The 26,322-nt window shown below is 40.4% G+C and overlaps 1 protein-coding gene across 1 annotated transcript in view; it reads left to right on the top strand.

Moving 5' to 3' along the window:
• The window catches only part of Tax1bp1 (Tax1 binding protein 1), a 42,858-nt gene extending 17,453 nt beyond the window's left edge, over nucleotides 1-25,405 (top strand). The window contains exons 10-17 of the mRNA XM_051151498.1: nucleotides 444-570; nucleotides 2,793-2,896; nucleotides 6,274-6,399; nucleotides 10,650-10,721; nucleotides 14,777-14,951; nucleotides 15,443-15,585; nucleotides 23,907-23,989; nucleotides 24,780-25,405. Of these exons, the coding sequence (XP_051007455.1) occupies nucleotides 444-570; nucleotides 2,793-2,896; nucleotides 6,274-6,399; nucleotides 10,650-10,721; nucleotides 14,777-14,951; nucleotides 15,443-15,585; nucleotides 23,907-23,989; nucleotides 24,780-24,981 (1,032 nt within the window). The 3' untranslated portion in view covers nucleotides 24,982-25,405. The remainder of the gene's footprint in view (nucleotides 1-443; nucleotides 571-2,792; nucleotides 2,897-6,273; nucleotides 6,400-10,649; nucleotides 10,722-14,776; nucleotides 14,952-15,442; nucleotides 15,586-23,906; nucleotides 23,990-24,779) is intronic.
• The last annotated feature ends 917 nt before the right edge of the window (nucleotides 25,406-26,322 follow it).

Here is a 26,322-nt window from a genome sequence, read left to right as displayed (position 1 = left end):
AAAATTTATAATTAGATTTATTCATTTTATTTTATGTGTATTTTGCCTACATGTAGGTGTGTATCACATGTGGGTTTGGTGCTTGTGGAGTCAGAAGAGAGCATTGGATCCCCTAGAATTAGAGTTGCAGATGGTTCTAAATCACCATGTGGGTGCTAGGAATCAAATGTAGGTGCAGCTGCTCTTACCTGCAGAGCCATTGCTCCAGGCCCACTGAGCACATCTCGACTTGTGAGATTGGGAGATGTCTGTGAATTTAATTCTGGTGATTTCACGAGAAAAAGCAGAGTTAACTTTTTTTGGCAACATTTCCATCAGGAAAACGATGTAGCTTTATTCCTTTTAGGCTTCAGAGTGACTAGTTTTGTAGACGTTTTACTATTTACATGCTTAGTAAAGGGAGACCAGTATGACTCACAATAATGTATTAACATTTGGGATAGGCCAGTACTAATAGTGTCTTCACAAAGAGGATCGGGAATCAGCAGAAAGTGAATGATGCTTCAATGAACACAGACCTGGTCGCTTCCCCTTCTGCTGTGGATATAAAGCCCGCAGTGTCTTCTGCAGGTAAAAATCTACTTCCTTGAAAACTCTGTACACTGATTTGATACTGTCTGCTTCAATCTATGAGAATTTTAGGCTGTTTCCATAAATTCTTGTCAATGAAAGAATTGAGATGCAAAAGAGGAAAATGAAGATACTAACATGAGATAATTATGTATTTGGTGACAGTGCAAAGTCAATGTAAACTAATAATTAACCTTTAGGAGAATATTTACATATTAAAAATTGAATTGGTAGCTGGGCATTGTGGCGCACGCCTTTAATCCCAGCACTTGGGAGGCAGAGGCAGGCGGATTGCTGTGAACAGTATGCAGCATTCCATTATTTGGCCTCTCTTGAGGTTGACTGTTCCTTCTTTGAAATACTTCGGAAGAAGAAATGCTTTCAGGTTTCAAGAGTTTTCCTAGCCGGGTGTGGTGGCACATGCCTTTAAACCCAGCACTCGGGAGGCTGAGGCAGGCAGATTGCTGTGAGTTCAAGGCCAGCCTGGTTTACAAAGCAAGTCCAGGGAAGCCAAGACTAACACAGAGAGACCCTGTCTCGGAAAACAAACAAACAAACAAACAAAAAATAATCAAGAGTTTTCCTGCAGATTGGAATGTTTGTACCAGCAGTTCATTGCCTTATATCGGAAGCTATTCTGAAGATTTATTTATTATTATGTACACAGTGCTCTGCCTGCATGTACACCCACAGGCCAGAAGAGGGCATCAGATCTCATTATAGATGGCTGTGAGCCACCATGTGGTTGCTGGGAATTGAGCTCAGGACCTCTGGAGGAGCAGTCAGTGCTCTTAACCTCTGAGCCATCTCCCCAGCCCCTGAAGCTATTCATTGGTCAAAAAGCTTCAGAGTCTGCAACATTGCATCCTTTAGTGGAGTTTGAATCTCAGATTTTAGGATAATGGTATTCAATCTGCAGTACCTGCTCTGATGCTACTGAGGGTTGGGTTGTGCGGGCTCAGTGAGGGGGAGGAAAGGGCTGGAAGACTAGACTCTTCCAGTTATGAAAGGACGGCAGCTTTTGTGCTACTTTGGAAATACTTTTAGCAACTCTTAAAAAAAAACATCTCTCTCTTACTAAATTGAGATTGTTTTGCCATATAACACTTAAAAATTTCCACATAGAGGTCAGGTTCAGTGGTACATGGAACCTTAGCACCCAAGAAGTGGAGATAGTAGGTAGGAATTGACAGCTGCCCTGGGCTATATAGGAAGACTGTCTCAAATGCAACACACACATACATACATACACGAAGTATGGAAGAGAACAACAAATAGCTCTTATATAGAATCCAAATACTCTACCACTGAGCTAGGGTCTTCCTGAGTTGCCCAGGCCGGTCCCTGAGGCCGCTGGTGTCCCTTCTACTTTTGATGCTCCCTGCCTGGGTCTTCTGAGTGGTAGGATTGTAGCCCAGTGCACTAAACCTGGCAACATTTCAGGATTGCTTTCACAATTCACTTACTCAGGTTTTTCTACAAGAAGATAAAATAAAGGGGAAAAAATGCCTACCACCCCCCCCCCAACCCCCCAGACAGGGTCTCTCTGTGTAGCCTTGGCTGTTCTGGTCTCACTCTGTAGACCTGGCCTCGAACTCAGAGCCACCTGCCTCTGCCTGCCCAGTGCTGGGATGAAAGGCCTGCACTATCACTGCCTGGTTTTGTATTATTTTTTTAAGACACCATCTCTCACTTTGTAGCCCTGCCTGACTTTGGACAAAGTACTTAAACTTTTTTTAAACTAATTTATTTTGGATAGGCAGTGGTGGATCTCACCTTTAGTCTAGCATTCCAAAGGCAAATCGCTGTGAGTGCGAGGCCAGCATGGTCTACAGAGTGAGTTCCAGCACAGCCAAGGCTCCACAGAGAAAAACCGTGTCTCGAAAAACAAACAAACAAAAACAAACAAAAAAGAAACCCCGTCTTGAAACAACAACAACATAATAGTAGTAGCAGTAACAGTAGTAATTTATTTTAACACGCATGGGTATTTTGCCTGCATGTATGCTTAGTAGCTATGGAGGCTGGAAAAGGATGTCAGATCCTGTGGGACTAGAATTCTTGACAGATGTCAGCTGCCATGTGCGTGTTGCCAGTGGAACACCTGGTAGAACAGCTGCTGCTATCAGCTGAGCCATCTCTGCAGCCTCCAAACAGTAAATATTATTTTAATATTATTTTCTTAATTAATATTACTTATTCTCTGCTTTTGTTAACAACAGAGACAGATTTTGACACATCAGCAACAAAGGACCATGTATGTGAAATGACCAAAGAAATTGCTGAGAAAACTGAAAAGTATAATAAATGTAAACAACTCTTACAGGTAAGTTAGCTCCTTTTTCAGTAAATGATTTATCAGATATTGAAACTATGCCTTGGTGGGTTTTGTTAATGTAAAGAGGTTTCTTTTCCCATTCTTCTATACTGATCATGCATTTAGGGTGATGAGAGGACTGTTTTGTGTACTTATACATGCAGGCCTTTTTATAAAATCGTGATTCTAAAGTCAGTATTTTCCATATACATGATAAAATGTTTTTGTGGGTTATCTGTCTTAGAATGATACACAGAAAGCATTTGAACTTTATAAGGGAAGTCCTTTTTAAAATTTATTGTTCCAATAACAGGTAATTGTATTATATTTATGTGTCTGTGTGTTCGCTCATGCACTTGACAGTGTGGCTGTGTGTTGAGGCCACAGGTTGACTTCAGGATGTCTTCCTTAGTTGCTTCTTCATAGTGGTTTTTCAGACAGGCTAGACTGGTTGCCTGCAAACCCTAGACACTTGTAGCCAACACCTGGAATGTTAAGCAAATGAGTTGCTGTCTAGGTGTAGTTTCAATTATTTTAAGTAGCATTGTTCAGACTCTTTCAATTTTGTTAACTTCAGTGGTGATGCTGGCTCTGCATTAGTTAAAGTACATAAGGCTGGTAGGGGAGGGGGTTACTTCTCATTTGTATCTAGACTAGAGAGCAAAGTTATTTTGCATATGTGCTTTAATAAGGTTTTGTTTCTGTGTGTTCCTCTTGTGCATATGGGAAAGGAAGGTAGCTTTTAAAGAACAGAATGAAATTCATAGATCTGCTCAATGTTACTATAATAATATACTCTTTGCTACTTTAAAGGAAATGATTAAAGTGTTTGAATCAAAATTTAAACTGGACTTTCTGAGATCTTTGTATAGAAGAAATGATGAGGACAGTACTGCTGTTCTAGTGTGATGCGGTGCTTGTGTTTTATTGCTGCTGGTGTGAAGAAACAGTGCAGTGCCAGTCTTAAGGCAGGGTAGCAACAGTGTGTAATACAACTGTTGCTGGGGTGTGTATTATAATGAAGTGGCTGGGATTTGTTTAATTTTTGCTTGTTTTCATGTGTATGGGCATTTTGCCTGCATCTGTGTGTGTGCATGCATGTGTGATAGCAGAGGTCACCTTATCAAGGATTCTGGAAACTGTCTTGGAGTACTTACTGTTTTCACAGCTGGCAACAGTGAGTGCATTGCTTTCTCCCTATTACAACAGCACTCCTCACATGGGGTGACCCAGCTGAGCAGCTCCTTTGACAAGCCTACAAGATGTTCTCACAGCCTCTCAAGGACATTAGGATCAACTGCAAAAAATGTTGACATGAATCTATCTATAGGCCTGTCCTTTTGATGTTTTTTTTCTTTAGATACCAGTGGTTTTTATATTTCTCAGGAAGTAAGAGTCAATTTCTCAGCAAACCTTAATTGCTTCTTTTTTCAACTTACCATGTTTTGACCTGGCTTTGTGAAAGAGATAAAACAAATAGCATCAGTTTCTTCTTTCATTTTTCCTACCTGGTACTGCTGCTGCTATAGGACTCCAGACTCGCCTGCTAATATGTTCTGGCCAAAACTAAGGGATTAGACTGCTTGTGAGGCAAGTGGGTGTTCAGGTAGTCTTGTCTAGCGTGTACAGCTCCTCTGTGCTTGGACAGCCAGTGTTCTGAGAAGACTGGAGGGTGGCTGAGTGAGCATAGCCTGGGAAGCAGTCTACAAAGGGAGAACATGGTGAATGATATTGGATGATTCTTGATTGTTAAAGGTGTTCCGAGCATTTCTTGTATAAGTCTTTTGTGGTCAAAGGGATTAGTTATTTTCACTCAAATGCCTAGGTGCTGGGATGGGGAATCTATAAGAAATCAACAAATTGTTTCCTTGTGTCACTACACAGTCAAGCTAATGACTGCAGTGAGAATGTCATTGTAGTTTAAGTTGCATTTTTATAATGGCTTAATGTTTACATTTTTTCTTAAGTATGTGAGTGCATTTTGTATATGCTATGTGCCATCCCTGTGCATGCTGGTATACTTGCACATTTGAGTGTTTATCTGTGGAGACGAGAGTTTAATGTGGAATGATTACCTTATTGCTGGAGACAGGCTTTCTCTGTGAGCCTGGAGATTACTAAGCAGTTAGACTGCCTGATAGCAGCTCTGGGGATCTGCCTGTCCCTGTGCACCTCAGCTCTAGGGTTGCAAATGCACGCCACCTCACTTGGTTCTTACATGGATGTTGGGGATCCAAACACCGGTCCTTGTGCTTTCTGTTGCAAGCACTTTTCCTGATGAGCCATCTCTATAACCCCACAGTTATCTTTTCGTAAGTGTTCACATTAAAAAAAAATTCTTGCCGGATGTGGTGGCTCACTCCTTTAATCCCAGCACTTGGGAGGCAGAGGCGGGTGGATCTTTATGTGTTCAAGGCCAACCTGGTCTAAAACAAATCCAGTAGAGCCAAGATAACATAGAGAAACCTTGTCTTGAAAAACTAAAAAACAGAAAAAGAAAAATAAAATTTAATTATAATAGAGTATTAAAGATTTATATATATAATATATATATAATATATATAATAAAAAGCACATCCTGCAAGGTGTTAAACATACTCCCCTGTGCTGTCCCTAGGAGTTACTTGTTTTGCTCTTGCTGTGCTTGGGGATCAAAGCCAGAGGTTTACAAACACGACGCCAGTGATCTGCCAGGGAGCCACACTCCTGGTCGGGCTAGAACTTTTGTAGTCAGCTTTTACATTTAACTTTGTGAAATATTTGGAACTGGTATTGTGTATGTTATGAAGTGTAGAATATATAGGGTAGAGTTTAGAAGGTTGATCTTTTATCCATTGAATTGCTCAAAATATATTTTGGAACTTCACTTTTCTTGAAAGAACAAATATTTAAAATGAAATTGGCCTTCTATTTAATCACTATTGGTAACTTCTTCCTTATGGTTTGTATTTTTAAGAAAAAAGAGCTATCATAAAAGTGCATGGTTTAGATTTCCTCCTTTTGCAAAAGTCATACTTTTGTGAAATGATGCTTACTGTGAAGTGTTACGGTCCTAGAAATGTAGACCGCAGAGGTGATTAAAAGTACATCCTGATATGACCCAAAGTACGTGAGCTATGCGTATTCGGGTTGTATTTTTTTGTACAACACTGACAGACATATTTAGCTGTTTAAAACAAATTATAACTTAAATGGCGTTACACTGTTAATGTGCCACTCTTCATGGTCAGCCGTTCCACTTTTTGAAGTAGATATGTGGTATTGTCCTTGTCTCAGTAAACATTTTGCTTTTATACTGTTGAAGTAATCAGCACATATGTGTTTTTGTATGCATATCTACTCTGTGGAGATGTGACGTTTTTAGTCATTATACTAATGTTATTTAGGATGAAAAAACCAAATGCAATAGATATGCTGATGAACTTGCAAAAATGGAGCTGAAGTGGAAAGAACAAGTGAAAATTGCTGAAAATGTCAAACTTGAGCTAACTGAAGTAGAGGACAGCTACAAAGTAAGTTCACAGCCTTGATGCCTGGTGCTTAGGGAGAGTGGTTCTGGTGAAATTGAAATATCAGCTAAGTATATTTTCAATATAGACGTGTTTTATATTTAATTACTGTTTATTCACTAACCTGAGAAAATGGACTCCCACATGCATCAGTTAATAGAACTTTAGTTCTTTTGTTCAGGTAGACTTTGAAATTTATCTTTTAAAAAGTTTTTTTAAAGTGTATATAATAGTAGGCTTCCGTATATGTTCATATATCTGTATGATGTATTTTTACAATATTCCCCTCCCCTCATACACCACAGCCTCCCATTGATTCTTTTCAGATAGTTTCCTGTGTGTGTGTGTGTGTGTGTGTGTGTGTGTGTGTGTGTGTGTGTGTGTTTTCTCGAGACAGGGTTTTTCTGTGTAACGCCTTGGCAGTCTTGGATTTGCTTTGTAGATCAGGCTGACTTTGAACTCAGAGCAATCCTCCTGCCTCTGCCTCCCTAGTGCTGGGAGTAAATGCGGATGCCACCACGCCCAGCTGATAGTTCCTTTCTTTCATGCCCTGTCTTGTGTCTGTCTGCCACCTCCTTTTCCAGACCCTGTGGTTTTCATTAGTGTTGCTTTAAGGAACAAGAGCAACATTGCAGTACTGCACCACTAAGACAATGTCTCTCCCTCCTCCAGCAGCCATTAACTACCTATTATTCCTCAGAGAAGCAGGAGACCTCATTAGGTTACACCCTCATGGTGGATGTCCATGGCCCGACCAATCTTGTGCAGGTCTTAAGGAGGTAATCACATTTGCTGAGAATTCAAGGGTGCAAAGGTCATGTCACACACAGACACGAACATTCCACAATACTCCACCCCTCCCTAGGACTCTTAGCTTCTTTGTGCTTTCTCCTGCAGTGTTCTCCTGAGCCTTGGTTGAGGTGACACAGCTGTCCACTTAAGGCTAAGCATTCAATAGTCATTTAATGTCAGCACTTTGACCAGTTGTGTAACCTTCACCCACTGCGAAGAGAAGCTTCTCTGACCAAAGCTGATTGTAGCACTAATCTGTGGGCTTAAACATAATAGAGGGCAGCTTGACAGATGGGCACACATCTTCACCATTTGGCAGCAGAACAGCAGTAGTGTCCTCTGTTCTCCCTAGCCATGGGCTTTTGACCTGGTGTACACTACTAGATAGGTAGGAGTTCTTCCAAAGAAGACTCCAACCATGAGGTGGTTAGTTATGCACACCTACACGTGCACACAGGCAGGCACACTGTTAACTGCATCGCAGTTTTGCTTGGCACACCAATACTTTAACACACAGGATCCATAGCTTGGTGAGACTACAGTTCTTTCCCAGGAGTCGGCATAGCATCTTCTGTCTGTCGCTGTGAAAGCTAGCCTGTTGGGTGGAAGGTGACAGCTCAGTTCCCTAAGTCCTATAACCAAAGCATGTGATGTCCTAAGCAGTAAGGTGTTTCTAGCTCTGGTACATAGCCAACACCAGTGGCAATAGCTTCTGTTGTTTTGGACTAGCCAGCAACTCGGAAAACAAACAAACAAACAAACTGTATCTTTAAGAGCTGTCATTTCATTTTCTTACTGTACCATAAATGTGTATGTTAAATTATTTTGGAACTTGACTTTTTTATCATACAAATTACTGTGATCCTAAATAAAATATTGTGTAGAAACTAAACTTATTTTTATCAGTGTAATATTAGGTAACAGTCCAATAGTAAATGATACCTGTAAGAATGTTGAGAAAATAAACAAGCTACTGGACTAGTAAGACAAAGTATAATACTAGCTGGGCCTTTAGTCCTAGTACTTGGGAGACAGAGGTAGGCAGATCATTGTGAGTTCGAGGCCAGGCTGGTCTACAAAGTTCAGGACAGCCAAGATAACACAGAGAAACCCTGTCTTAAAAGTATCCTTTTAAGGGGCAAATACGTATATGATAAGCTGGGTGTGGTGGCACATACCTGTAATTCCCAATACTAGGGAGGCAGAGGCAAGCGGATCTCTGTGAGTTCCGAGGCCAGCCTGGTCTACAAAGTGAGTCCAGGACAGCCAGCACTATTCACACAGAAAAGCCATGTCCCGAAAAACAAAAAACAATCTCCCCAAAAATGTATGTGATAGATTTTAAAGATTCCTAAATATAATTTACTTATTTCTATGATTGAAGTCTGGGGAGTTCTAAGTAATTCAACTTTATCTTTATTTATTTTTCGTGCGTGCATGTGTGTTTATCTGTGTGTGTGACCGCAGCTGCCGGGGAGAATTGTATTTATACTGGAGTAGATTAGATTGGAAGAATACCATGACATCAGGTTCGAGAGGTCTAAAATAGAATTTGAGTCCTACATGATACTGAGAATTTTCTAGGAGAAAAGAAACTCAGTGAGAATGAGTCCTTTTCAAAGTAGTTTGTAAGCCCTAAAGAGGCTTTTTATAGGTAGTTAGGGGCTAAAACTGACTGCATAAGTAGAGGCATTCTTAGAATGAGTTGATTGGAGTCCATTTTCTTTTGGATTCCTTTTTGTTTTTATGGGTGTGGGTATTTTGCTTGCATGTGTACCTGTGCATTCCTTGTGCTCCTGATGCCTGTGGCAGCCAGAAGAGCTCATCAGATTCCATGAAACAGGAGTTGTGAGCTGCCAGGTGGGTGCTGGAATTTGAACTCTGAAAGAGCCATCTCCAGCCCCCTTGGAGACCTTCTTGATCTCTTACTATAGACAAATTAATCTGAAATACATCTTTCAGGAACAACTGATGAAGTAATTGAGTTTGTTGTTATTGTTGTTAGCTATTTTAAGACATGGTGTCCCTATATAGCCCCAGCTGATGTAGTTGTTGAATGAGTTAGTGCTACAGATGTTGGGGAGTGGAGGAGGAAATGATTGTAGCTTTTAAGCTTCTGTCACACTGTTGATTCTGATGATATCTGTTAACTAATAAAGTAAGTGTAGCATATTTGGGATTTACAATGCAGGAAAGATAGCAGTGAAAACATATCTTACCATTACTTGAAACAGCTGGTTTCCCCAGCCATGGCAGCAGATATCTATAATCTTGACACTTGGAAGTTTGAGGTGGGAGATTATAGATCATTCAAGTCCCTGGCTTGCCTGGAACCCAGGGTGAGTCTCTGACTCACACTCATAATTGGCAGGTTCGGAACTTGGGAATGAGAATGGCACACGAGTTAATATTTATGGTTTATTTTCATGGATTTGACAGTTGAGAATGGAAGAAAGTTTTCAAAGACAAGATGGACAAAAGAACCCAAAATAGAATGGTTATAGAGTGTCTTTATTTGTGGTTGGGAAGGAAAAGTAGACACCAAAGAACAGGCATCTGGATGACAATATTCGTGCAGTTTTACATAAGCCAAAGAGTCATTTTCAAGGCAAGGGAAGCTGCCTCCAAGGTGGAAGGAACATTTTGGAAGATGGCGTGGAAAGAATGGAGTTAGGTAGAGTTGGGTCCTCAGATGAAGACATTACTGCTGAGCTCTTAATTCCACAGCATTTGAGATTACTGGATAAGACCTGCACAGTATTGAGTCTGTCAGTGTTCTGTCAGGAGAGAAAGAGGCCAAGGACCAACCAGATAATGGTAGCTAGGAGGGAGGGGCTCATAAGGCTCTCCACCCTCAGTGTTCTGGGAGTTGCTAAAAGTGGGAGAGATAATTTATTCAGTGTTGCAGCTACTAGTAAAGAACCCATAATCCCCACCCAGAACCCTTAAGCGACCTGATGATCAAACTCATTGGGTCATCAGTAACTGTATGGGGTGGGACAAGGGAAGGGGATTACTTACTGGGACTAGGAGGGGAACCGGAGAGGACAGTAGGAAATGAATGTGATTAAAAATACACTATGTACTTAGATGCATAATGAAGCTTATTATTATGCATAATCAGTGTTGATAAATTTTAAAAGAACACCAGAAGCTAGGTGTGGTGACACATGCCATTGGTGTCAGTACTCAGGAAGCTAAGACATAAGAACTGAGAGTGAGACTAAATGAGGGCATCAGAAGTTCTAGGCCAGCTTGGTTGCATAAATCCAAAAATAAGAAAAAATAAAAAATAAAGAAGAAGAAACTGGTAGCTACTACAAAGACTGAGAACTGGGGAGAATAACTGACCGTGGTGATGGAAATTAGTTTGATAGCATAGTTCTAAGTGGATCTCATGTATAAGGAGAAAATAGATAATATAAATACTAACAATAATCCTTTTCTTTTTTAAAATTCAGCTACAATTGGCAGAGAAAGACAAAGAAATAAATGGCCTGGCTTCTCATTTGGAAACTCTCTCAAGGGAGAAGGTATTGAGCAATGTACTTTAATAAAATGTGGACATGCTATGACTGCTCTTTGCTTTCTTTCGTCTGTCTTCTCTTTGAAAGCTATATTCCATGTCTTCAGCTGTCAGCTCTCTGGTAGTAAACAGGAGTTTGTGTGCCGTTCTCATTGCTGCATTGCACTTCTGCCAGTTGATAAACATGCCAAAGTGAAAATTGCTAGTTAGGTTTTCATCACGTACTGTGCATGAAACTATCAATTAAGGAGCTCTGGAGGCTCAGAGGTTACTGGCTGTTCTTCCAAAGGTCCTGAGTTCAATTCCCAACAACCACATGGTGGCTCACAACCATCTATAATGAGATCTGGTGCCCTTTTCTGGCCTGCAGTCAGAACACCGAACACATTATCAATAGATAAATCTTAACAATCAGTTAAGAGCCAGGCGCTGTGGCTCATGCCTGTAATCCCAGCAGGCAGGTGGATCTCTGTGAGTTGAAGGGCAGCCTGGTCTGCAAAGTGAGTCCAGAACAGCAAAGGCTACACAGAGAAGCCATGTGGGAGAGGGAGGACAAACAAACAAAAATAGTCACTTAAGTCTAAAATATTCAAGCTTAGGGAAGAAATGAAGTTTTAAGTGGGTGTTTAAACTTTAGTACTTTGTTAAAAAAAAAAAAAAAGCAAACCTATTAAGTAAAGGAAACAATTGATAGTTTGTCATTGATGAAATTCAAGCTCTTAAACACTACTAAGTATTTGAAAACTGTGTCTTCTGTGTCGCTTGCCAATGTGTCTGAAGTTCACCTAATAGGTGGCAGACTTGGGCGGTGAAATAAAACAGCAGCATCCCACTTAAGGAGTGGATCTCCAGGTTGGATGTCCGGGCCTTTGCTATAAAATGTGATTCATTCTCCTACCAGCAAAGAGCTTTTGTCTTCATGTCTTTGTGTATGCATGCGTGGCTTAACAATAGTCTGCTAATTCCACTAGTATCCTGCAGTCAGCTGTGGCACCCCTGTGAGGTAGCATTGCCATTTCCCACAGGCTAGGAACTCGCTTGCATAAGCTTGCTTCCACTGTTAGGTACTCATACTGAACTTACCCATAGGACCTGTACTTTTATTTCATGATCTCTACAATTTTTACTTATGCAAATATGCTTGTATATACTTTACACTTCTTTGTTGGGTATCTGTTACTTCCCCTTCACTGCACGGTTTGTGAAGAGGACAGATGGTGCCCATTTCTCTCATTGTATTTGTAGCCCCTGTTACAGGGCCTGGTATTTGAAGTGAAGTATTTGTGGAATGGCTAAACTAATGGAGCATATTTTTAGCATTTGCTTATAAAAAGATTTGACGAAAGCTGAGATCATCAGCTTTATTGTCAGTTTAGAAAAAGCCAGCCATATCAGGGACATCATATTGGACACTTGCTGTCTGCTTTGGTTTATTATTTTAAAACTGTAACCTTGGCTTCCTGTGCTAACAACATCATTTAAGTATTTACTAAGTATTTATTGTTCGGGTTTTTTTAAAGATCACATTATAGATGGTTGTGAGCCATCTCTGGAAGAGCAGTCAGTGCTCTTAGACTCTGACCCATCTCTCCAGCCCCCTATTTATTGTTTGTTTTTTTTTTTTTTAACTATTTGCATTGTGATATCAAACAACTTGTGTAATATTCAATGTCCATTCCTCAAGAGTATTTCTGAGAACTTTAAAGCCTGCCAAAGCTCTCAAAGGTTAGGGTTAGGTTCTCCCTGTTCATCACTGAGCCCCTGGGTCTGTGTGCACACACTTCAGTTGCCTTGAAGGCAGACAGTGGTCAGTCAGTACTTGTTGAGTGAATACCTGCTGACCCATGTTTTTGTTGTTTCTTTTAAAGATTTATTTTTAATTTTTGTATGTATGAGTGTTTACCCTAATGTATGTGCATGTATATGTTAAGCTCTGTGCCCCTCTTTTTTTTTTTTTTTTTAAGGGGGATGGAATAAAAAGGAAGCACAGGTCAGCCAGGTGTGGCGCATGCCATTAATCCCAGCACTTGGGAGGCAGAGGCAGGCGGATCTCTGTGAGTTCAAGGCTAGCCTGGTCTACAAAGTGAGTCCAGGACAGCTAAGGCTACACAGAGAAACCCTGTCTGGAAAAAAAATAAAAAAAAAAAAGCGCAGGGGAAGGTGGAATGAAGGCAGTAGAGGAGGAAGAGTGTCCATTTCCTTTGAACTAGTGTTATAGGTGGTGGTTATCATTCTTGTGAATGCTGGGAAGTGAACCTGGGTCCTTAGCAAAAGCGAGAGCAGCAAGCATTGTGAAGCCTCAAGCCGTCTCTCTAGCCCCTCTTCTTTGAGGAGACAGATTTTATCAAGTAACCTAGTCTGACTTTGAACTCACTATATAGTCCAGATTATCCTCAGACGGTAGTGATCTCCTATCTCAGCCTCCTGACAGTCTTCTGTTAAAAGTTGTTTTGTTTTGTTTAATGTTATATTTTTGGGTGTTTTCCTACATGTATGTCTGTGTATCATGTTTATACCTGGTGCCCAAAGAGGCCAGAAGAGGTATCAGGAGTTTCAGACAGTTATAGGCTGCCATCTGGGGAATTGCACCCAGGTCCTCTGGAAGAGTTGCCAGTGCTCTTAACTGCTGAGCTATCTCTCCAGCCTTCAGCTCTCCTTTTAAAAGACAAGCAATTAGTAATTTTGCTAAGACTCAAGTTCAGATTACCTGTATGGTTTTGTAGATCAATGACTGTCATTGGACTGCCATAGCTTTGAGCCATTAGAATGAAATAGTGGATTCCTAAGAAACTTAACCTTCATAGCATTTCTTTTTGCTTGAGAGCGGGGTTGGGGTGGGGTGGGGCACTTGAAATGGTGGCCCCCAGCTATGGATCCTGGGTACTAGGACTAGACCCTATATAGACATTTAAATATTAAAATCTCATATTTGTTGTAGAGGAAAATGGTACTTAAAATCTGACAGAGTCACACGAATGCTTAAGATCTGAAATCTAGGTTGTTCAGAGGTCTCTCTCCCCCTTTCTTTCCCCCTCCTCTCTTTGTTTTATGGATGGTGCTAGGGAGTCAGATCCAGAGCCTTCTGCAGGCTAGGCTAGGTAAGTGTTCTACCATTAAGCTGTTTCTTCAACTTGGAGGCAGGGGTTTTCATTATAACCTAGGCATGCTGTGTATTCACTTTGTATCCAGGCTAGGCTCAACCTTGGGATCCTCCTTCCTCTACCTCCCAAATGCTGGATATTTTTAAATATTGACAGTTAGAGATGTGTTTCCATTTTCAAATCATATATCAATTCATGGAGAAGCCTGTGGGAATTTTTTAAATTAGGATTTTACTGTATCTGTAGTTTGAGGTGAGTTACTAATGTAAAACAGTGTTTTCTGTGTGTGTACTTGGTGTGTATCCCTCCATCGTGCAGTCTCTAATCCACACACTCAGTATTGTGCTGTTCTTGTGGGTAGGCACTATACACCTTTTTGCTAACTCCCTTGGCGTTTTCTCATTGATTTTACTAAGTAGACTTAAAACTTCCATTCTTTTCTTTGTTGCTTATATATAGGAATATAATTGATTTATGTGTTGACTTAGGATTCTGCAACCTGCTTCACTCATCCTTCCAGCTTCTGTGCTGTAGGTACTTTCTAGATGTACAGTTGTGTCATCTGAAAAAAGAGGACATATTTATTTCTTTTCCAGTCTCTGCCTTCATCTTGTCTTAATTACAAGTTACGTTGATGAGAATTAGGGAGAACAGAATCCTTTACTTATATTTCATCTACAGTAGAACCATTTTTTACTTTTATACTTTTATGGTCTTATGAGAAAATTTTAAGTTAAGGAAGTTATGTTTTTATTCTAGCCTACTAATTTTTAAAAACCATGAATGAATCTTGAATTTTCTGCATATATTGATCCCCCCCCCCCTTTCTTACTCTGTTAACATGGTTTTTAAAGATGTTTATCATGGTGACTGCTGGAGAAGTGCTGTATTTGGACTGAGTGTCTTTGCACCCTCAAAGGACATGTGCCTGCCTTGCTTACTCTTTGTTTTGTAATTTTAGGAACTTAAAAGGAGTTTAGAAGATCAAAAAGGAAGGAAAATGGAAGGTCAGAGCCCTCAACAAGTCTCGAGGTGTCTCAACACATGCTCTGAGCAAAATGGGCTCATTCCTACCCTGTCAAGTGCACAGCCAGTTCTGCAGTATGGTAATCCTTACACAGCGCAGGAAACAAGAGGTTATTCAAGTGTTTTTTGGCTTGGGGTTAGCTAACTCTAAGATTTTGGCTTTTATTTTCACAGAATTAGAGAAGTGAGGGTGTAATGAACTCTAATAAAAACGTTTGGTCTTGTAATTTATCACTTTAGTGTTTAGTGCTACTACTGATGGCATCTACAGGTGAAAGGTCATGAACAAGGGAGTCTTAATTGCTTATCACAGACTCAGGTTTTAGATTGTACGTTAGAAATAAAAACATAAGAAGCAGGGTCTTGCTCTGTCCCCCAGGCTGGTGCGAGCCTGCATGCCATGTGGCCTCTGCTGCTCCTCTTCTATGTAGTACTGAGGCTCCCAGGCCTTTTGGTGCCCCAGGAAAGCAGATTGGCACCGAGCCACACTCTGAATTCCTATTTACTTCTCTGTCATATTTACATATGGAGGTGCTAGTTTCTGTAACTGATTTCATCCAGCCTTTCCCCCTAAATGTTTCTTTTGTAATTCTTACTCCAGATGGAGCAGATGGTGCTTTTTATCCAGATGAAATCCAGAGGCCACCTGTGCGAGTCCCATCTTGGGAAGACAATGTTGTCTGTAGCCAGCCTGCTCGAAACCTTAGCCGGCCGGATGGCTTAGAAGACCCTGAGGACAGCAGAGTAAATTGTGTTTAATTGTTTGAGCCTACCTGCTCTTGTGCTTTGTGGCTTAGGTAGAGTGTTAAGGGTGTATATAGAAAGACTGTGAGTTTACATTTGCATGTGATTGCCTGCTTGATTTTTTTGAAGGAAAAAAAAAAAAAAAAACCTGTGTTTGAAAACTCAACTAGAGTTGGGCAGTGGTGGCGCACACCTTTAATCCTAGCACTTGGGAGGCAGAGGCAGGCTGACCTCTGTGAGTTTGAGGCCAGCCTGGTCTACTGAGTAAGTTCAGGACAGCCAGGGCTACACAGAGAAACCATGTGTGTGTGTGTCTTTCCTCCCTCCCCCCGAAAAAAGAAAAATCCCAACTAGTATTTTCTTCAGACTTAACTTGATCTTTAGCACATGAATCCTAAGGTATTATCAGTGTACCCTAATTATGACTTCTAAGTAACTTCCTACAATCTTTTGATCGTGGCTCTGCTGAGCTAGAAGAAGCAAAGTATGAAGATACCAAGACACTTTGCAAAGCACAGGATTGCCATTTCAGCCTTATATGCATAGCCTGTACATTATTAGGTAAAACGCTATCTTTATCATACAGCTCTTTTTTAAAGAAATCCCCTTTTTAGATATCCTTAATACTTATGTGACATCTTTTATTCTGGCAGCGACATAAAAATGGTATTAAATTAGCTTAGATGGCACAAGATTATTATTTCTGTTTCTGAGACTGAGCTCTCTATATAGCCCTGGCTGTCCTGGTCTCCAAATTATAGAAATCCATCTGCTTCTTCCTCCCAGGACTGGAACTAAAGGTGTGCGCCATCATGTCTGGCTAAGAAATTATTTTAAAGAGACTTTTTTCATCATTTAACACATGATTCCTTAGAGCAGCTCCTTTCAGGGCGGCACTCCTTTCTTCATAGCAGCTCTTAGACTTCCTGTGCACTGAGATAAATCCCAGGGAAGTGGTTTGTCTTGCTCTTTGCAAGTACAGTGTATCATGACCTGTTTCTCATTTAATACAGTTTGCTGCATTTAATTGCTATTAACCTTTGCAGAGACTGAGCAGTGTTCAGACAGGCATGATTTTAGACCTAGTGTTGAACACTCATAATGGAGAAAAATGTATCTCTCCCTCCTGCCTTTTGGCCTCCTGTGTCCATTACTGGGAATAATTAGGAAAACTGTCAGAACTTTTGTAGCCTGTTTTAAGGTCTCTAGTATCATCTTACTGCTTTTTTTTTACAACCTGACTGTACATTTTGCATATTTCATCTGCTCATTCGTGGCATAGATGTTACATGTGACAAGCCATTCTTCTTTCATAATCATCTGCCTCAGCTTAATTAGCAGACTGTCCTTTCTGCTCTGTGTGCTTTGCCCTCCTGCAAACCCATGAGAAGCAATGTTAGAGTGCTGGGCTCATTTGCTGAGATGCTGAGATTTGGTAATGAGATAGAAGGGCTCTTACTGTGCAGGCCTAGGGTATTTGTATTTTATAACAGGATTTTCCATATTAGAAAGTAGTTTTTATGTACATCTAAAATGTCTCCTAAGATTCTTGTCATTCTAATAGCAAAACCACTTGCAAATGGGGGGTTTTATTATGTAGTTTTAGTAAGAATATGGAAAGCAAATTTTGCTATGGGAGTGGTTAATAGTCACAGTGCCCCAGTGGTCATCTTGGAGACAAAATTGAGAGATGATGCCCTGCTCTTTCAGCCTATGCCGCTGCCTACACCAGCTGCCACCTCTTCTCTTATGCTAGAAACTGGCAGCTTTCAGAACCCTTTATAAGTCTCATTTACCTAATAATTGTAACAGTTGTAATGATGTTAGTGGTGGCAGTAAACGTTTCTCTAGCTGTTTGCCTGCTGAGCCTTATATACATGAGAACTCACTTGTTCTTCACAGTAGCCGTAAGAGGTGGCTTGTCAGCTTTGCTAGTTGCTAGTGGAGGAAGCTGAGGTACTGATTAAGTAGTTAGACCTGAATCACAGCAGCGATAAAACAGTGTAGGATCAAAACTTTTTCAGGTTGTCTGTGAAAGCTGTGGTTTTACCTGCTCCTCAGCTATACTCCACCAGAGCTCCTGTACTTCTCAGGTCATAGCACCCTGAACACTTTCCTTTATAACATTTCCTAGGCCAAAAGACAGACCTAATAATGAGCATTTATGTCCTAATTATGTAGTAACCATTAAAATGGTATAGCTGAATTACAATTTTGTGTTTATTTTTAAATAACCTTAGTTATGAATGGGATGTGTATGACTACTGACTGCTGTACAGCTTCTTCTTACTAAACATTAGCTTTTTTTTTTTTTTTTTTTTTTTTGTTGCGGGGAGGTGTGTTTCGGGACAGGATCTTTCTGTGTTAGCATTGGCTGTCCTGGACTCCATTTATAGAGCAAGCTGGCCTTGAACTCACAGTGATCTGCCTGCCTTTGCATCCAAATTGCTGGGATTAAAGGCGTGCACCACCATGTCCAGCTCACATTAGCTTTTACAAAGCACTTGCTTTGCGTTGCAGCAGTGCCAGAGATTGAGTTCCTCAAAACTAGGGTGTTAGAAAGGGGTGCTAGTGCTATCCAGAGTTGAAAGTGAGCAGTAGTCAGATTGGCTTTCCACATGCTATCTCTGCATAATTTGATACCTCTTCAAAATTAAAATCCCTTGGAAGCCCTATGGTACACTACATACCTTCATGCCCTATTTTTGGAACCATGATCAGAGTCTCTGCACTCGCTAAGTGTGGTTTGCATATAAGCAGTGACCCTGTCTCCAGCATGCTGGAAGTGGAGGCTCTCCTGCCTTCTGCCTCCTGAGAATCAGGGACATGTGCTCCATGCTGCAGGTACAGTGATCCAGACTTCAATCCTTCTGTTTTAAAACTAGCCATCTCTCAGACCCACATTTTAAAATGTATTTTTATTACATACAGTATTCTGTCTGCATAGCAGATGAGGGCACGAGCTCTCATTATAGATGGTTGCTGGGAATTGAACTCAGGACCTCTAGAAGAGCAGACACTGAGCCATCTCTCCAGCCCTTTTAATGTATTTTTTAAAGTAAACAGTTCTGTAACAACTCACCGTGACCATCCATTCTCCAGAGTTTTGTCTTGCAAAATGGGTGTCTACTCAAACACACCCATTGTCCTGAAAATTCACACTTGTAATTGGTTTTCTTGAATGACTCTATTCTAGGTATCATTGTAATCATAATTTTTTTTTTTTTTTTTTTTTGTAATTGGTTTATTTTACATTGTTGTTTTGTTTTTGTATGTTTTTAGGTTTTTCCAGACAGGGTTTCTCTGTGTAACAGCCTTGGCTGTCCAGGTCTCTCTTTGTGACCAGGCTGGCCTTGAACTCAGAGATCCATGTGTGTCTGCCTCCCAAGTGCTGGGATTAAAGGTGTGCGCCACTGCTCCCTGCATACAGTGTGTGCTTTTAAGGGCCATGTATAGTATAAACATGTTAGAATTACCTTTTTAAAGTCTCTTTACACTTCCATTGTGTGTGTGTTGAGTGTGTGTACAAGTGTACATGTATGCCAGAAGAGAGTCAGATCCTCAGGAGCTAAGAGTTACAGGTCATTGTGGGCCAACAGCTGTGGGTGCTGAGGAATTGAACTCCGATCAAATGCTCTTAACTGCTGACCTTTCTGTTTATTTACTGTCCTATTGCTGTGAAAAGATACTATGGGGCCGGAGAGATGGCTCAGAGGTTAAGAGAACCATCTGCTCTTCCAAAGAAGTTCAATTCCCAGCAACCACCTGGGGGCTCACGACCATCTGTAATGAGATCCAGTGCCTTCTTGGGGCGGGCAGGGCCACATGTGGGCAGAATACTGTATAAATAATGAATAAATCTTTAAAAGAAAAGATACTGTGACGAAGGCAACTTAGAGAAGAAAACATTTAATTGGGGGCCTGCTTACAGTTTCATAGACTTGAGGCCATACCATCATGGCAAGAAGCATGGCAGTGGGCAGGCATGGCACTGGAGCAGTAGCTGAGAGCTCCAATGTTGAGGCAGAGAGAACCTCAAGTCCACCAGCAGTGTCACACAGCTCCTAATGTATCCAGACAGTGTATAACTGACAGCAAGCATTCACATAGACGAGCCTCTTGAGACCATTCTCAGTCAAACCACCACACCACCTTACAGCCCCAGAAACCTCGAAGGAATTCTCGGTCTTCTTCAGTTTCTAATCTGACTCAAGTTACTATTTATAAAAATTAACAAGGGACATCTCATTCTTTTAACTTATAAAGCTGTGATTAAATGCTGAAATACATTGACATTTTTAAATTATTTTGTCTTTAACCCCCTAACCCCTCAGTTCTATTAAAGGCCTGCCTTAATAGCTTCATTTCCCAATTTGGCATTTTCGTTGACAAGGATCTGAGAATGAAGTAGGGTTAGACTATGGTGTATATTTTTTTGAAGACTATCTACTTTATTATCATGTTTTTACTTCTTTTTAAAAGACACATTTAGCTAGGCGGAGTTTGAGGCCAGCCTGGTCAACAGAGCGAGTTCCAAGACAGCCAGGGTTATTTAAAGAAACCCTATCTCAAAAAAACAAAAGAAAAAATGGAAAGAGGCGCACGCACGCACGCACGCACACACGCGCACACACACAAACACACCATTTAAAATTTTCTCTTACATCTCAATTTAGTAGGAAGCTCTGTCTGTTTCATTATCATGTTTTTAGTTCTTTTGTTTTTTTGAGACAGTTTCTCTGTGTAACCTTGGCTGTCCTAGACTCGCTTTGTAGACTAGGCTGCCCTTGAACTCACAGAGATCCGCTTGCTTCTGCCTCCCGAGAGCTGGGATTAAAGGCGTGTGTCACCATGCCCAGGTATTTTTAGTTCTTTTTAAAAGAGACATTTAAAATTGTCTCATATCTCAATAGGAAGAAATCCTAAAAACAACCAACACTAAGTATTTTATATACTACAATTAAATGCCTTGCAAAAGCCACTCTGTGTGTGACGGTATGTAATCTCAGCACCCAGGCAGAAGCAGGAGGATTACTGCAAGTTCAGGCGAACCTGTACCAGCTCTATCTTAAAGCAAAATCAAAGGGTCATTCTGTAATTGTTTAGGGTCCCTCTTCTCTGGGAAACATACTCTTTAGAAGACCCCAGTATAGGAACTGCTCGTTCCGGAAGTAGCCCTAGATGAGTTCATTATGGTAGTAAACACGTTCTTTAGTGGAGATTTGATCACGTTGTATATTAGTATTATGAGTCAATAATGACAGGAGTTGGCTGCTTTGAAAATTTTGCATACTTCATGGCTCAAGGTATCCTTCAAATAGGTGATTTCTTATTTCAAAGAAGAAAAGAAAAAGAATTGCTGTCTTCATTGTAACACCCAGAGTTCACTATTGATTACTAATTATTTGAGACAGAGGCTCACTTTGTAGTGCCTGGCCTGAGACTCACCATGTAGATCAAGGTAGTCTCAACTTGCCTTTGCTTCCAGAGTGATGGGACTACGGCCACTATCACACACCTGGCCTCCTCCTCTAGTACTTTTGAGACCCTACTTGGTATGCAGCCCAGGTTTTTCTCTGTCCCAGGATGATCTTCCTTCCTCAGCCTTCCAAGTGCTAGGATGACAGGAGTGTCCTGCCACATCTAACCTTAGAATTCTGCTTTTAAAGGACAATAATGTATAGGATTATTGCCAGTTCATGTATGGCTTAAAGGTAGAAATTGCTTTTACTTTTTTCTCCTAGTATTTAACAAGTAGGGTATTATCATGTCTAGTACACTGAGTGTGCATTTCAGCCCACAGTCTACTGGTACCATTGGCAGATTGGTGGTTGCTTACAAAGCTATTGTAAGCTATTTGCTGTTTAAAATGAGGGGGGAAATGGTCAATGAGTTGTCTGGTCCATTATAGTTTTGGCTCCTAAAAAGTTGCATTCTAATTCAAATATCTGCTTTTATTAGAATATCAAAACATGCTGTTTTATTTTCCCTTTTTTTCTTTAACGTTTATGAATTAGAATTTTTTACAAAAATTAAGGAAAAATACGAAATTTCATCATCAGTATTACTTAGTTAATAAGCAGATACAGTATTTCAGTTACTGTGGCTGGAAGTCCTATACCTGGGAGCTAGAGTAACCTGACACAAAATCAGAATGGTTATTTATCAGACTCAACAGATAAATCATCTTTCTTGTTTGTGCATAAAGTTAAATGCTACTGATACTGTAGTTACTAGAAGATTTAATTTTTAAGGCTTGTAAAATGCTTGTTTTCTCCCTTATTTTTTCCAATCTCATTAAATTACACACACACACACACACACACACACACACACACACACACACACACACACACACACACACACACACACACGAGAGGGGGCGGCAGGGATGAGAGGAGAAAATCAGACAGATAGAGACCCTGAGACTCATTTTAATTTTCAATCAGGGAAAATTGTTAGGTGATAGCCAGGTTGTGTGCACCTTCCTGTAGAAGTACTTGGTACAGCAACTCTGCTGTTTTGGTGCTTTTCCCCATGGCATGTGTTAACCCATTAATTGCGGCTGTGGGGTAAGCATGACTACCCAGCAACATGAGGGTGTTGAGCTGCCTGCCATCCATGCCTCAGCGCACACAAGTGCAGTGAGTGGATAGCTGCTAGGAGATAGACGGAGGTGGTTGCTTTGGGTGGGAGATGAGCTGATATGTTGGGCTATTGATTGCTATGAATCTCAAAATACTGGGATTCAGGCATGGGAATCCAAATTAGTGTTTTTGTGACTAAAACTCAGTTTGATAGACTTGTTTCAAGACAGGGTTTTTCTGTGTAGCCTTGGCTATTTTGGAACTCACTTTGTAGACCAGGCTGGTCTTGAACTCTCAGAGATCTCCTGAGTGATGAGATTAAGAGGCATGCCCCATGGCCACCTGGCTTCTATAGATTTTCATGTCTGACAGCCTGTGAATCAGGTTTTAATTTGGCTTTGGACTTTATGGGTTGTTTTGCATAGTGTTTTCCATTAGTCTTCCCAGTGTGTACAAGCCAAGAATGTATCACACAAACTCAAATATTTTATTATTTTTCCTGTATTCATCTTTTCTGTATACTGTGCAATATATGTTTATAAGCATCTTAACCAAAAAGATTATTGCAAGTTAATAATGATTAAAAGGCATCTACATATATAGGCTTGGAAAGTCGTACTGGTTGGTTTGGCTTCATTCACACAGATAAATACAGTGTGTCTCCACTGAGCTGTTAGTAATCATCTTCCTTTTCTCTGTGGTTTCAGTTATTAAGTCGTCATCTGTGGTCTGGAAACAATAAACTTTAGTTGCACTTAATTCAGAGTAGTATGCAAAGTGTCACACAAGATAAGTCACTCCTTTATTCAATGTATTCACCCAGTATATACTGTATGCTTACTAGCCACTTAGAAGACTGTTTACAGATTGAAATGCTTGTGTTCATGTAAGTACTATACTCAGTGATAAGAAGTGGTGCTGCCACTGGGATATGACAAAGACATATTTTAACAGTTGTATTTAACAGTTGAAATACAGGCCAAGGGGTGGTGGTGCATTCCTTTAATCCCAGCCTTAGGAGGCAGAGACAGGTGGATCTCCAAGTTTGAGGCCAGTCTGGTCTACAGAGTGAGTTTCAGGATAGCTAGGGCTACACAAAGAAACCCTGTCTCAGAAAACAAAACAAAATAATATAAAAGTTGAAATACAACTGGGTATGGTGGCACACACCTTTAATCCTTGCACTAAGGAGGCAGAGGCAGGTGCATTGCCGTGAGTTCGAGGCCAGCTTGGTCTACAAAGTGAGTCTAGGACAGCCAAGGCTACACAGAGAAACCCTGTCTCGAAACCACCTCCAAAAGTTGGAATACAATAAGATACGTATAAGTAAATAGAGATCAAATTCACTTTTTGTTGCAGTGTTTTGCTTTGCTTTTGTTATTAACCTCATATCATGCCTTATTTGTAAATTAAACTTTTTTATAACCATGAATGGAAGAAAACCAACATTATCAAAGGAGTTGGTCTGAAGCTTACTTTAGGTGTCTACTATGGGTCTGAAATGAGGGGCGGGGGGCGAGTATGTATTTTAAAAATGTCACATTATTTGTCCCTAGTGAAATGCTCTATAATAAACATTCTTTCAAACGTGTTTGTATGAAAGTCTAAATAACAATAGAGCTAAAAGCTTAATTGGGCAATTAAGTATTATTATGAGCTTCCTGAAATAAAGAATTTATTGTATTTGGTTTCACTTTTCTCAAAAAGCTGCCCTGCTTTTCTGTTTTGTGCCAGGAAGATGAGAATGTGCCCCTTCCTCCTGATCCAGCAAGTCAGCATTTACGTGGTCATGGGGCAGGCTTTTGCTTTGATTCCAGGTAAGTTCTTTCCTTTGTAGAATTATACAGAATTATATAGGACAAGTGATTCTAAAGAATAATTCTTGGAACTTGTTAAATACAGTGGCCAGAGTCTAGCACACAGAACATACGTCCTAGTCAGGGTGCATCCAGCTATTTACTTTACCTCGCCTCCTGTGAGATGCAGACATGCCATCTTTTGAAGAGATGGTGGCATAGAAAACTGAACTAGACTTTTGAATTCTATGTGTTGTGTCTGTATGTGGGTTTGTTCACTTAAGTTCAGGTGCTCACGGGGGCCAAGAAAGGGCATCTGATCCCGGGACCTGGAGTTCAGTCTGCAGTGAGCCATACAGAAAGGGCGCTAAGCTCTGGCCCTTTGCAAGAGCAGTGCAAGCTCTCACTCAAGACTCCACAGTTCTTTGGCTGCCACACCCAGTAGACACTGGTGGAAAATGATACGCTGTATTCATACTTGGAGTAAAAAAAAAAAAAAGAAAAGAAAAAAGTTAAAACGTGGGAGAATTTTTTTTACAGTAAGCCTCATTTTACATAATGTCTGATTTGGGGGTGTCAATCCTATTGAAAAACTAAATGTAGTAGTGGTTTTGTAAAAAGACAGTTGCTGTACACATAGCAAGAATCTAGAAGCAGAAAGAGGTCAAGTAAGCTTGTAAAGACTGAGGATACGTTGTGTGGTCTCAATGCCAGCTACCTAGATTAATGAAACTGGGTGTACACTGACAAGTGCTATTGCAACTTAACTGGAAAAGACCAAATTCTCTCATTTTTTTTCTTTCTTTAAAAGCTTTGATGTTCACAAGAAGTGTCCCCTCTGTGAACTGATGTTCCCTCCTAACTATGATCAGAGCAAATTTGAAGAACATGTTGAAAGCCACTGGAAGGTGTGCCCAATGTGCAGCGAGCAGTTCCCGCCTGACTACGACCAGCAGGGCTTTGAAAGGCATGTGCAGACCCATTTTGATCAGAACGTTCTAAACTTCGACTAGCTTTTATTAGTAGTAAGCTTTAGCAGCTACAAAACAAAAACAGAAAGCTCTTACGTAGAGACTAAGGAAACTACCAGGTGTCACTTTTATGTTCCCTCCTTTACACTTTTCTGATTGAGAACCTCTTTTGAGTATGGTGTCACTAGGGCCAGGGTATAGCTTTGACTACAGTAAATACAGTTTTAATCTCTGTTAATTTTGTCTGCTTTAAGAAAAGTTCTTGTATGTTTATATCTTCATTTACCCCCTAGTTAGACAAAGTGTACGAAGCAGCACACAGGAATTATTTTGATGTTACTGAACTGAAAACACACACACATCTGTACCAGCTGTGGCTCACTTAGCACAGCCAGACTTTAAGTTTCTGTTCGCCTCGGCGATTCAGCATGGCGACTACTATGTAATAAAAGCACTGAGCACAACAGTTCTGCGCAATCATTCTTTGAATATAGAAAAAACTTTAATTTAGTCATTGAAATGGTAGATTTAAAAATCCTACCTGGCTGTGGAGCTGCATGAAGAATGAGACCACAGGCCTGCAGATGCTTTTTATATGCAAAACACTGGCTTTAGGAATTAATATAAGGCATATTTTCTTAATTTTATGATAAAAATTTTAGCATAATCTGAATGACTATTTTTAAACTATTGAATTTGTATTTATAACTAATGAGAGAATGGACCAAGATACATCAAGGCATCATCTGTTGTCATGAAATGATCTTTGTAAATGGTTTGTGGCATAAAATGACTGTATCAGTATCTTTCTAACAGCTTCCTGGTGAGAATACAAATTGGAAAGAATATTCCTCAGTACATGATTAAAAGTAGAATGCGCAACCTAAATCCAACTAATGTGTTTCTTAGCAACGCAATGTGCTGTCCATTGACATTAAAGAAGGTACGCTCTGGAGCGCTGTCAGATCATTGTCATATTTATACTAGACTTTCATTAACCTGCTACCTTGGAGTTTTCTGGCTTGGGCCTTAAACTTCTGGCTGGTATACTCCTTTTTCTTTTATGATTGGAATGTTAAGTGCTTTTCTCTACTTTAGTAGTTACCAAATGTTAACTATTCTGAGCAAACTGGATTTTTCAGATGTTAAGTAAATATTCAGAGTTGGTAGCATTCTGGGCTGCTATATGTGATCTACTATATATCACCATGTTGCTGATATTTATAGGAGCAGAATTTGTGTATTATTTGAGTAATTTGAAAAGGTGTATGTACATATTTTAAAATACTTTTTTCGATTCAAATTGCTTTAGTGTCTAGGGTAAAGCAGTGTGAGGCACCCAGATGGCCACTGTCAGGCGTCCTGGGAGGCAGGGACAGCAGT

The sequence above is a fragment of the Acomys russatus genome, chromosome 10 (genome assembly GCF_903995435.1).
Source record: "Acomys russatus chromosome 10, mAcoRus1.1, whole genome shotgun sequence".
NCBI classification, from domain to species: Eukaryota; Metazoa; Chordata; class Mammalia; order Rodentia; family Muridae; genus Acomys; species Acomys russatus.
Note: the sequence above shows the minus strand (reverse complement) of the source record. Positions and strands in the feature narration are given on the sequence as shown.